The sequence below is a fragment of the Phodopus roborovskii genome, unplaced genomic scaffold (assembly GCF_943737965.1).
Source record: "Phodopus roborovskii unplaced genomic scaffold, PHOROB, whole genome shotgun sequence".
Taxonomy (NCBI): domain Eukaryota; kingdom Metazoa; phylum Chordata; class Mammalia; order Rodentia; family Cricetidae; genus Phodopus; species Phodopus roborovskii.
The window spans coordinates 37,906,835-37,920,293 of NW_026126517.1; the positions used below are offsets into that span (position 1 = coordinate 37,906,835).

Genomic DNA, 13,459 nt, shown 5'->3' on the forward strand with positions numbered 1-13,459 from the left:
CTCAGCCCTGGGTTAGCTGAACAGTTGGGGCATCTGCAAGTGGAGATGGCAACAAGACCCTTAGGCTCAAGATTAAAAGTATGAGAAATTGAATAGGGATAAATATAAGGATGGAGTAGTCTGTCAGGAGTTTAGATACCTCATAGGATACGAAGTTACCTAATGTGGCTTTCTTGGTCCAGGAGAAAGCAAGTGGATAGCGCTTAACCCCATTCTTCTCCTTCCAGAACAGGGATAACTACATCCGCTCATGCAAGCTTCTCCCTGACGGGCGCACGCTCATTGTGGGTGGTGAGGCCAGCACGCTCACCATCTGGGACCTGGCCTCGCCCACGCCCCGCATCAAGGCTGAGCTGACATCCTCAGCTCCAGCCTGTTATGCCCTGGCCATCAGTCCTGATGCCAAAGTGTGTTTCTCCTGCTGCAGTGATGGGAACATTGCAGTTTGGGACCTGCACAACCAGACCCTGGTCAGGTGAGGCTGGCAAGGGAGCAGCTAGGGATGTTTATACTCACCTAGCCCATGATCTTGGCTCTTTTGCAGGTGTGAGGTGGGGGTCAGGTGCAAGCAAAGGGCAGCTGATGGAGAGGGCTCCTTAAGGAGCTTGGGGAGGAGGTGGGGGAGGGGGGCAGGGTTTAGAGCAGTTCTGGTATTGCAGCTTAAGTAGAAAGCAGAAGGTGGGAGAAAGAACAGCATTGCTTAGTGGTGAGACCTGGCTGGGGCAGAGCTGCTGAGCTTTGTGTCCTGCCTCCGAGCCGACATGTGCTACTCGATTCGTTTCTGTGTGACCTGGGGGGTGGTGTCATGTGTCGAGTCATACTACCATCCTGTGCAGTGGTGGACAGGACTGTCTGCCCACAGTTACTTCCCATTGTGTTACCCATGAGACCCTTGGGCGTGTTTTGGGCTGTCTCCTAGACTGTGTAGCTTTGGGAGGGTAGTTACATAGAGATTATGCAGACTAGATGGAGGAGTGTGCCCCAAAGGCAGGGCCTGCCCCCTAACCATTGTACAGATCATATAGGATCTTCCTGCCTTCTTCTCCATTACCTTCTCTAGAACAAAGTGGGCTCACCAAGGGGCCTACCTGGATACACATGGAATCGGGGTTATTCCATTTCTCAGGGAACCTGTCCTTGGTGGCACTCCTGAATGGAGTGGGAGGGACCTGGTCTCTAGCTCTGCTTCATGTCCAAGGGTTCGAGGAATACAGTCCAGCCCTTCGTGCCTCCAGTGCCCCTCTAGCTGACCTACTCTTTGGGATGATTAGTCAGGACCATCCTGGGGCTCACCTTTCTTCCTTGCTTGGCCTTCATAGGCAGTTCCAGGGCCACACAGATGGGGCCAGCTGTATAGACATCTCTCATGATGGCACTAAGCTATGGACTGGGGGCCTGGACAACACTGTGCGCTCCTGGGACCTGCGTGAGGGACGGCAGCTACAGCAACATGATTTCACCTCCCAGGTGTGTAGTCCTAGCACTGTGCTCCCTCCTGCCTCAGACCCTAGCACGTGTCGGGAGACAGGGATCACACAGGGCCATGATTGCCAAAGGACCAACAGCACGAGCCATCTGGGAAGGGTTCTTGGGAGAAGCAATAATAGTGTAGAGTAGGCTTGGCCGTGGAGATAGACACACTTGACTTAACCTAGTTCCACAGCTTGCTTCCTGTGTTCCTCAGTTTGCTTATAATTCCCTCCCACTTCTGATGTGAACGCCTGACTCAAGGCTCCTAAAAAACCTTGACCATGACCCTTGATTTTTCTTGCTGTTAGACTGAAATTGTCATTTTAGCATTCTGTACCTTAATGTGGAGTGTGGTAGTTGCCAGCTTCTTAAGGAGTGAGGGCAGCTTGCAGAGTCCGTGAAGTGTGTAGCCCTCTCCTTCTCTGCCCTCAGAGCCGACTTCCTCAGTTGGGGGTACAAATGACCCCCTCTCCCAGAGGGGCAACAGGCAACTGGTTGTTGGGCTTGGTTGTAAGTGGTAGAGATGGAGCGAGGAGAGGAAACATTAAACTGTCTGTTCCGGTAGATCTTCTCCCTGGGCTACTGCCCCACTGGGGAGTGGCTGGCCGTGGGCATGGAGAGCAGCAATGTGGAGGTCCTGCATCACACCAAGCCGGACAAGTACCAGCTGCACCTGCATGAGAGCTGCGTGCTGTCCCTCAAGTTTGCCTACTGTGGTAAGCCCTGGGGCCCTAACCTGGCATGGGAGCCAGTATGGGCAGCCTGGTCTGCTAAAGGGTGGGGAAGGGTGCCAAGCCCATACCCTCCACTGCCCTGCAGAGAAGTGTCTTTCTGTCCTCCATCCTTGTCTCTTGGGCACAGATGTCAACCCTGGGGCCCTGAACTCTCAGGACAGTAGCCCTTTTGTGTTGAACTGGATCTTCTCTGAGTGTTATGGCCATAGTTTCTGTGCAGCTGTAGACACTTGGTGCCAACTCTTAGCCCCGGAGAAACTGGCAGGGAAGAGCATGTGGCTTTGGGGATGTTAGGAGCCACAGCTAGGAGCCCACTTTCAGGGGAGTCCTCCTTGACAGCTGGTTCTCCATACTGTTGGGTTTTTGTGTTTCTGGTACTCTCCGTCATCTTGCAGTCATAGACTGGTTAGTACCAGCCTACTGGGTGGCTTTGGTGGGGATCTTTTGAGAAACACTTAGCTCAGTTAACCAAATCCTACTTTCTTGTCCTGGCTCTCCCCCTGCACAGCAGAGAAAGGCATTCTTTAGGTGTCTATGAGCCTCTCATAACTGCTTTTGAGGAGTGGAGAGCAGCAAGCACTAAGCCCTGGTTCAGCATATCTGAGAGTGTTTCCATGATTGGAAGACACATCTGGGGTGGGTCTTGCTGCTGGCAGCATCAAGCCACAGTCTAAGGGTTCCTTTGTCTCTGCTTGCAGGCAAGTGGTTTGTGAGCACTGGGAAAGACAACCTTCTCAATGCCTGGAGGACGCCCTATGGAGCCAGCATCTTCCAGGTACATCCCTTCTGATCTTCTCCCCTCCTCCCTGGGTCAGGGTATGGCCACAGTGATGGAGGAGTGCAGCAGGAGACAGGACAGGACAACTCAAGCTAGGAGCAGACCTGCTCATCCCTGCCTAGCCCCTACTAGATGGGGAATCCAGAGGGGAGGAAGTGGGGACTAGAGTGAGTCTCACTCTCTGTTGTGATTCCTGAGGGTAAGAGCATCTATGAAGGGACTCGGTCACGGGATACCTGGAGAGTGAAATAATGTGAGCATGGCTGGCTCTAGGCAGCTGGGCCCTTGGAGTGGCCATTTCATCCATTCAGGTTAGAATGGCCACCCCAAACCATGAGTATGAAGAGGCATTAGCATGGACATGTATTTTTACAGGTGTTAAAGGTGTAGAGCCCCCTCCATCTCACGCACACAAAGCCCTTCACAATGTAACTCAGAATCACTGGCTCACAGTTTCTCGTACAATCGCTCTGCTCTTAAACACAATCACAGCAAACCACTTCCTGCTTAAATATCTGGTCCCATGTGCCATATGTGTCCTTGGAAGGTTTCTAGTTATGTTGGTACCAGTCTTTCTGGCTGCTCCAGCTGAGAGTCATCTTTTGATGCTGCTGTGGCTCCAAAACGCTCCTTGTCAGCAGTGAACTTGGCAGAGATGCTCACACTAAGTGTCCTGTTTTCATCCTTAAACCTTCTGCCAACCAACCTTAAGGCCTTCCTGCTAAAGCCAGCTCATGCTGTCCCATGTGGAGAGGCAGGTGGGAGGGGACTCAGCGAGCCCTGGAGGTGGGCCTCTCCCTAGCAGTACTGCTCCAGCCTGAGCTGGAGAGTGGGAGGTGATTTCGTTCAAGCCCTGGAGTGCCAGGGAGTACCCAGAGTGAATTCCTGTCTGTTTTCTTCCCCATACTAAATGTCTTCCTATTTCTCCTTGTCTTCCTCCTCCAGTCTAAAGAATCCTCATCTGTCTTGAGCTGTGACATTTCAGCGGATGACAAATATATTGTAACAGGCTCTGGTGACAAGAAGGCCACAGTTTACGAGGTCATCTACTGAACAAGGACTCTAACAGGCCTGTCAAACTCTGGGAGACACCCACGCGGCCCTGACAGGGAGGCGCTGGCCAGGCCCCCGAGGACGGCAGAGGAATGGGGGAGCAGCTTTGTGGGCTGCACCCTGGAAGGCGGGGAGGACGCACGCCCCTTCATGGATTGATGTGTCTGACAGACTTGACGGGCTTTCTCTTCTCCCCCTTACCAGTGCTGGCAGATTCTTCAAGTAGATTTATCTGGAGGCACCTGCTTCCATTTCCCCTCCACAGACACCCTCATGAGTCTGTCTCTTTCTCCCCTTTCTGACCTGTCCCCTCCCTGCTCTGGGGTGGGGGACACTGGAAGTAGACCACATTGTTGTTCTGGGGAGGGGTGCTTCATTCTGATTGTGCAGTGCACGAGGTTTATGAACAATGTAAATAAGAGACTGTGGTTGCTGACCGGCCAGTGAGGGAGGAGGCCCCTTCCCACCGATGCTCGCCGTGTACTTTGCCTGCTGTATTTGTAATCCACTCATGGTGGTGGCTTTTCTTTCTTTCTTATTTTTTATTTTATTTTATTTTTTAACAGATGTTCCTGTGGGGAAGGTAGACAGGAAGAGAAACTGGGGGGAGTAAACTAAGAAGCTTCCTAGGGGTGGGCAAACCAGCCTGGCCCATTGGGAATGAAGTATACCTCCACACAGGTTTAGCACCGGCTAGGGCATGTATAGGTGGAGTGAGATGGGCAGTGTGGGATGGGCCAGCCCAGGCTGTTATCCACAGGAACAGCGAGGATTTCCTGTGGGTTCCTCTGCTCCATCTGCCGCCTCTTGCCCTGCCCTCAAATCTCCTATCCTCTATCCATCTCTCTCTCCGTCCCCCCTGGGCCCCATCTTTGTCTTTGGTGCACACAATCATTGTGAAGAGGAATGGAAGTCCAAGGGAACTCCCTCTCTGACTCCAGCGCAGCCTAGAAAGGATTCCATATGGCAGGGGGGGCACAGCGACTCAGCTCAGGGAGCTACCAGAGAAAAACAGCAACTGGTGTGGGTGCTTTTTTTTTTTTTTTTTTTTAATTTGAATAAAAAGAATTAGAAGTGATATCCTTTCATAAGATGCCTTTTCCCCTTTCCTGCTCAAAGCCCTTTCTAATCCCTGAAGGGGTGAAATGGGAACCCCCCCAGAGTTGTGAGTCTTTAAGGAGATGGGTTCTCATCCCATTTCTGGGCGGGGAAGAAGGCTGGGGCCACAGCCTGGCACACTGGTAACTGTAGCTGTCATAGGCTGGGGCAGATGGACTGTCATCTGCAGATATTGCCCCTTGGGTACTGATATTTGTGGTATTAGGTTTGTTTTGTTTTGTTTTGGTCTTTTGTTGTTTTATTAAAGAAAAGCTGAAGATCGTGTGAGCCCTGCTAGTGGGCTTTCCATGGATGTAGCATATGGAAGAGAGTTTTTATATTGCATTTTTATGGATTATTTTATAATGTGGGACTTGGTGTAGGAAGAAAGGAGAAGCGCCTGTGAAACCTGCCCATCTCCAGTGCTCTGGCTGAGTGGCTGCCCCCAACAGGATGTATGTTGGGACGTGGAAAGGCATGGCACCCTGCGCCTTCTTGAGAGGTGTGCGTCATGCCTGTCTGGAGTCTGTCCTTCTGCCTCTGGCTTTCAGCTGGTCACTGGCCACCACTTGTTAAGGCTCTAGCCAGAAGGGAGGGTGAGGGTGGAAGAGAGTTATTCCTGAAGAAAAAAGAAAATTGAAAAGTCATTGTAATGAGCTGTTTTTATATTTTTAAAAGTTACTATTTAAAAAGGTTGGTTTGGTTGTTGTGTTTTAATTACCTTTTCCCTCCAGTGTGTCAGACATGCCTGGGAAAGTGGGGCCATGGCTGATCTAATTGCATTCTGGAACCTGGGCAGCATCTCATCACACAGCCTATACCCATGTCACCTCAAAGGCTTGCATCCCTCCATCCACCCCCTGAAAAGACTGTACAGGGCTGTTGGGCTTTCTAGAATCTGGAGACTACATGGCTGTCTTGGTCTAAGCATAAGTAGGCCAGGAACCCCTGTCTGAGATGGGCCTCAAGGGGCAGACAGGCCATGGAGTAGCACCGACCTCATGCATGGCTGTCCACAGGAAGCTATTTGAACAAAATCATTAAGAAACTTAGAGTGAAATGTGAGTGCCATGACCTTCAGGATCCCGAAAGTCTGTTTTTTTTGTTTTTGTTTTTTTTTTTTTTCCTTCAAGCTTCATTAATGTAGATGTGACAGGACACATTCAGTCTTGGGGTTACAATCATGCTTTTTAAATGTTGAGCAAGGCCAGGTGAGTTGATCCTGGGAAGGCTGGGAAAGCAGAGGAGATGGAGATTAAATCTCTGGCCTTCATACACCCGTTACTGTGAAATAAGCCTCTCATAGGACCCAGGATTTTAATGTCTGCTTGTTACTGTGTCAAAGTCACTGTGAATCACACCAACAATTGCCTGCTAGCCCTTCATGCAAAGAATAAACAATTGTTTAGTGAGGGCCTCAGAAAGAAGTAGTCTATGTGGAGACAGACAGCTGTCCACTTGCATTATTTTGCTGGGTAGGGGGCTGGCAGTAGGGAGGAGGAGCTCAACCTGAGGCTGTAGGCTATGACTGGCCAGTAGCCTCTCTAGACCACCTTTTTCTCCACCTCGGATATTATATATAGCTAGGAGCTGGTGGCAGCTTCTAGCTGGTTGGAGTTGAGGCTTGTGAGCCTTGGGTGTGGGGAAGAGCACACAAGCCCTATGAAGTGACAGATATGTCTTTCAAGAAGAGAAGGCCACTATTAGCACCATTTCTGGAAGGGTGCTCTTCAGCCCAGATAGATGGATCTGGTCAAGGCTCCAAGGAGAGAATCCAAATTCAGTCCCTGGCCCAGAATCCTGCAGTCACTGCCACCCACCAGCCTCACACAAGCTCACCAAGACCTCCCCCCCCCCCTCCAATGTTCACCACGCTCCCCAGGCCTCCCCTTCCCCACCTTCTGCCTGGAACAATGGTTTTAGAAGTCAATGTTGTCATGACAATTCCAATGCAGCAAGAGGGCTACTGAATGTTTCTCCTGATGTGCCCAAAGCAAGCAATCCTGTGTCACTTCAGCCTCTGCCCCCTAAATAGGATGGAGGGTAGTGAGAGGCCTTGATACTATCATCGTAGGCTTTTTAAGAAATGACTCCCTGTTAGTTTCTTGGCATTCAGCCTTTGCAGCATTTCCTGTTCTTGTTGCTTGTGGGTCTCTGCAGCTAGGTCTAGCTGCCCAGGCCAGACCTCAGATGAACAACATCCAACAGCCTCTCAGACTAGCTTTTCAGTTTCAGAGCCTGGGTGCTGGTAGGAAAGGATGTCTGGAGTTCTTCCTCTGTTGTTCAAAGCAAGATCTCTTCCATGGAAGGAGAGCCTAAGCCTTTGTCCCCATTGGGGTATGCGCAAGTGTCCAGGTCATCTGTGATGGCATCTGACTAGACGTATTCTTTCCAGACTCAACACAACACCCCTTCTGCCATGTTTGTCCACCAGACACCTCCATCTCCAGATGATTAATTATAAGAGCTCAAAGAATGGGGTTCAGGGATCTGGATGTTAGGGCTAAAGGGGTGCTTCAAAAGTCTGTTGGGTGTAATGAAATAGCCAGTGTCCCAAAATTATAGTTTTTACTTTATCCTACAGGGAATTGAAAAAAATAACATTTAAATATAAACTAAAGCACACAAGTGTTAAACGTGCATCTAATATTTGATAATTTTTTGCTACTACTAATAAATATTATACATTCAGAAAACAAAAACCAGGAAAAGGCCTAGGTGTGGTGGCTCACGCCTTTAATCCCAGCACTTACAAGGCAGAGGTAGTAGATCTCTGTGAGTTCAGGACCAGCCTACTTTGCATAGTGAGCATATATTATCCTTGTGAAGCATTTAAAAACTTACACCAGTATCTCACTCTTGGAATCCCGGTACTTGGGAGGCTGAGGCAAGATGATATCTGTGAATTTGAAGCTAGCCTGGGCTGTATAGCGAGTTTCAGGTCAGCCTGGACCACAGAAGATTTTGTCTCACCTTCTCTTACCCCACTGCACCCCAGCCACCAACTCAAAGTTTACAAAATCACCTTCGGTGTCTAGAGGTTATTTATATTGAGTCCTTGTATTTTTTTACACAGGGCATTCAAGCACAAACCATCTCAACCTATCACCTGTTGCATTCTCAGGAAGGGAGCTGCCCACTGGGCAAGACTCAACAGCTTGTTTAGAGGATTCTAACCCAGGGAGTGAGGCTTCCTGGGCCTTCTCCTGTGTTACTGGTGCAAGATTTCTCAGAGCTGATAGCCCTGAGCAGTCATAGAACTATTCTAGAACTTACCTGTCATCTTGCTCATCCTCCCATCAAACAGCCTTCTGTTACCTACTTTCTTACCCATCTGCTCTTTCACCCGTCCATCCATCTATATCCCATCCATTCTTCCAATGGGTGCTTATGTGATAGATTCGTATATGTTACTGGGCCTGGTTCTAGTTGCTAAGATGCAAGGATCAATAAGACTACATTTACAGAGCTCTCAGCCATTGAGACAGTAATAAAGTCAGTGATTATGTTGTGATGGCATGCAGAGGCTCTAACTAGGGCAAGAGACTCAACACAAAGGGGTCCCAGGAGTAGCAAGAGCTAAGCATGCTTGAAAGGATTCAGGTGGTATACCAGAGGAGAGTGGGGAGGTTTTCCAGAGATGGAACCACATTTTCTGAAGTCTGGGAAAGAAGCATGATCCTGACACCATGGCCAACTCAACTCCTTCTAGTTCTTACTCTGCCTTCTTCCTTTCTTCTCCAGTCCAGCTTTCTCTAGCTCCAGTTCTTGCTGCCCCTTCATTGGTGTTCCCCAGCCTGAAGGCAGGCTAAGATTACAGGCTGAGCAGACTGGAGAAGAGTCCTGGGCAAAGAAGGTCCCTACTTAGCCAAGGGTGAATAGAGGTGAATAGGGAGAAGGAGGAGCAGGTCTACAGCTCAGGAGCAGAAGGGTCAATGTCCACGCTGGACTCTAGACCACTGGACTCTCAATGTGCCTGATATTAAAAGACCCTGTGATATGTTCACTGCATGTGCCTGGGGCCTCCTTGTCTGGGCAGTATAGACATTCTAAGGTAGCCACTGCACTAACAGTTACTTTCTGCACCCCATCTTTCCCCTGCTTACTTTACCTTGCATTAATAAATCCATTCCTGTTGCCTGACCCCTTCATCAGATGTGAACTCTAAGAGCAAGGACTTTGACTTGTATCTACACAAGAACTTAGCACATCCCAGCACATAGGAAGTGTTAGTTGATGAATGAGAGTGTGTGATCAAGGCAATGCCAATAATATTCTACAGTGCTTTATGTATTTTGGTCAGAGTTTCATAAATAACTCCTTTGCATGTCTATAACTGTTCCACAAGATATTAGCCTATGTCCCACCAATCCCATCAATAAGGGAACTTTATGAACATGTTCCTTTTGTCCACATCACACAGAGGTAGAGCTTCTATGACATTGATGTTGGTTGGGTAATTGGTTGACTAGATAGATGTATAGACATAAATGGATGGATGGGTGGACAGGTGAATAGATATACTGATGGGAGTGTGAATCAATGGATAGATGATTAGATAGATGATAGGTAGGTAGATAGATAGATAGATAGAAGGAGGAAGTAGGATGTATGGGTGAGTGGTGGATGGATGGATGGGTGCCTGTGAATGGAGGGGGGTAGGTGTGGATGGGTGTATGGATGAAAAGATGGATAGATATGGATGAATTATGAATAGAAGGATGGATGGATAGGTATGGATGATACACAGATGGATACATGGATGGTTGGATCATATATAAGTGAATGAATTGATTAGGGAATTTGATATGTGTATGTATGGTAGATTGGCTGACATATGAGGACATGCCTAGAGTCTCAGAAAGAACTGATCCCTTAGTGGGGTCAGATTAGAGATCTTGGGATGATGAGAATGGGAAAAAAAGCCGAGAGTTGAAAAGATGTCTGTCCCCCTGGCCAGCTCAGGCTCTTCCAATGCTAGGACCTCTACTACCCATTCAACCCAGCTCATAGCATGCCCTCTGTGATGAGACTAAGAAGGGAGAACCTATGGAATGTAGACACAGCACCTCCTGGAATTCACATGTGGAAGTTTTCTTGTGCCAGTGTTTGGCTAAATGGTTCTATGTTTCAAAACCTATTAATTATATTATTATATTTGAAAAGAGCAAGATTCAAATGTCCAATCCTGACAATAAAATGGCAAACTAAAAGGACACATAAGCTGGACTAGGGTCTAAGGAAACAGCTTAAGGGTAAAGTGCTTGCATAATAATCATGAGGACCTGAGTTTGAATCCCCAGCTCTTCTGGGTAGCTTTGTGTCAAGTTGACATAAGCTAAAGTCATCTGAGAGGACAGAACATTGATTAAGAAAATGCCTCTATAAGATCAAGTGTAGGCAGGCCTATCAAGGCAATTTCTTAATTAGTGATTGATAGAGGAGGGCCCAGGCCTGGGTGGGTGGTTTGGGGTTCTATAAGACAGCAGACTGAGCACACCATGAGGAGTACACCAATGAGCAGCCCCCTCCATGGCCTCTGCATCGGCTCCTGCTTCCAGGTTTCTACCCTGTGTGAGTTTCTGTCCTAACTACCTTCAATGATGACAGTGATATAGAAGTGTAAACCAAATAAATCCTTTCCTCCCCAACTTGCTTTTTGGTCATGGTGTTTCATCGAAGCAATAGAACCCCTAACTAAGACATCAGCACATGTGTAAAAAGTTGGGCATGGTGGGGGTGAGCATCTAACTTCATACCTAGGGATTTAATCCTGGGGAACTTGCTGGCCAGCCAATCTAGCTGAAATGGTGAGCCCCAGGTTCAAGAGAGGCCCTGCCTCAGAGAGTGAGGTGGAGAAGCAGGTAAGGAAAACATCTAGATGTCTCTCTTTTCCACATGTGCCACACAAGGGAGCTCAACCATGCATATACATATACAGCAATACATACAAACAAAACAATGTGTTGGACTGAATCAATTTTATTAGGATACCTGAAAGAAAGAGAACCCTTGAATACATAGAAGCGCAGAAGGCAGAATGAGGAGTTCCCAAGCTCAGACTAACACACAAAGTACATAAAGCAAAGCTTGACCCAATGGCGAGAAATGAACGTGTTAGCAGGCCTCTAAGAGGAACTGGTAGACCACACAGAGAGGAATGAACAAGGATAGAAAAGGTTTGAACAACATAATTGATAGGGGTATGAGGCAGGACCATACAGCCAACCTTTGCAAACCACACATTATTTTCAAGGGCACCAGATGATTCAGGCTTACTAGTGAAATAAGCAGATAAAGGATCTTACAAAAGCCAGTAAGCTACATTCATGACTTTTAAAAAATGTATCTGAGATTTCATTTTTATTTCATATGTACAGGTGTTAGCCTGCAGGTATGTCTGTGGACTATTCTATTCCATTGCCCATGGAATAGAGAAGTCAGATCCTATGAAACTGTAGTTTCAGATGGTTGTGAGCCACCATGTAGGTGATGGGATTCAGACCCTGGTCCTCTGGAAGAGCAGACAGTACTCTTAACAGCTGAACAATCTCTCTAGCTCTTATGACTTTTTTAAAAGTATCAAAATAGAAAGTTACTAAGCTTGAGGCCAAATATTAAATTATGATAAAGTTTTAGAAGTACTATTTTAACAAGAAAAAAAACCCAAGAATATTCTTTTTATAATTTAAATTTTTTATTAGCATGTATCAATTGTACAAAGTAATAGGTTTCATTATGGCATTGCCAGTGTCTGTGCTTTGATGACATTTATGACCCCCCAAATTAACCAATGCAATAAAGACAAAATTAAATGACAGATACAGTAATTGAAATGAAGCAGGTTGTAATCATTTGTTTGCATCTTGTTTGCATATAGAGAGAATACACAACAATTAAAACAATAAGAGAATTTAGTTAAGTGATGGGACCCAAGAATAGTATTCATTAATCAGTAGCATCTTGGTTATAAGCAGAAACCATTGGGAAACCCAGTATAAAGGAAAATGCACGTACAACAATTAAAGCTACCTGTGAATATATCTACAGAAGATATTTATGGAGGTGAAACCACACCATTTTATCAAAGATTAAAAAAAGAACAAACAAACAAACTATAGGCAACAAGCTAAACTAGTGAATGAAGAGGAATTTAGATTTCATCTAAAAAGCTGCTTTTCCAAACAGTCTGTAAATGTAATACTAAGCAAAATCTGAGCAGATTGTTTTCTGTGTAATCTGATACTAAAGTGTATATGAAGAGTAAGGCGCCAGAATATCAAATATGACTTTGAAGAGAAACATAGAAGGAGATAATAAGATAATAAGACATCATAAAATAACAGGAAAGTGTGCTACCAGTGCAGTGTAGACTGACCAACAAAACACATTTGTATGAAATCCATACATGAACCCTATACAGAGGGAAGTGAGACCAAAACACACAGTGGTGTCCTCAGTAGCAGAAAGCATTAGTCGGTAAACATTTCCTGGACAATGGGCCACCTTTCCCCACACCTACAGTGCAAGGGTCAAACCTAAGACTTTGCATGTGTTAGGCAAGTGTCCTACCACTAAACTACCGGCCAATAGGCCAAATTTATGTTGGGAAAATGGCTCTCCATCTCACAGAACACATGAAAATTAATTCTGGGTTGGGGGTTGTTGATGGAATTTTTTAGCTTTAGGAGAAAATATTTAATGATGTGTTGGCCAGCCTTTGCATCTATGTGACATAAAAACCACCAAACAAATGAACAATAATAACTTTAGGAGGAAAGGTTTCTCTTTGCTCACAGGTTCAGAGGCATCAGCTCAAAGTCCTTCGATCTGTTGATTCTGGCCTACAGAGAAACAAAACATCTTGGCGACAGCAGCCTATTGGCAGAGACTACTCACTTCAAAATGGATAGGAAACAGAGGCAGAGTAAGAAGGAGAAACCAGGGCACGATCCCAGCAACCTACTGCCTACACCAGGTCCCAATCCCACAGTTCTCCACCTCTGAATAGTCTAATCAGATTTTGAGCTCATCAATGGATTGAGCCATTCATGAAAGACAATCACTTTCATTGGCTCGTAGCCAAGACCCCATGCATCACTCTGTGGTCTTGTACTCATCCGCAACCCTGAGGAGAGAAAGGACTGTTGAACACAAAATAGGAAGTAAAGCTATATCATGAGAGATAGATGATTGACAGATACATTTGGGGTTAAAAATTTGAACTGCTTTTACAACAAGAAATAAGGAAACAGTAATAAAATAATAGGAATACAATGCTTAGAAGCAGCGAAATAAGGGCACCTAGGTTATATACTAAATTCAG

General features: G+C 46.6%; 1 protein-coding gene across 16 annotated transcripts in view; it reads left to right on the forward strand.

The window, feature by feature from the left end:
* Positions 1-5,827, forward strand: part of Tle3 (TLE family member 3, transcriptional corepressor) — a 44,275-nt gene extending 38,448 nt beyond the window's left edge. For all 16 annotated transcript variants that reach the window (XM_051197678.1, XM_051197681.1, XM_051197680.1 and 13 more), the window contains exons 16-20: positions 228-475; positions 1,320-1,467; positions 2,036-2,186; positions 2,903-2,979; positions 3,928-5,827. In XM_051197678.1, coding sequence (XP_051053635.1) covers positions 228-475; positions 1,320-1,467; positions 2,036-2,186; positions 2,903-2,979; positions 3,928-4,035 — 732 coding nt within the window. In that variant the 3' untranslated portion in view covers positions 4,036-5,827. The remainder of the gene's footprint in view (positions 1-227; positions 476-1,319; positions 1,468-2,035; positions 2,187-2,902; positions 2,980-3,927) is intronic.
* Positions 5,828-13,459: the final 7,632 nt, after the last annotated feature.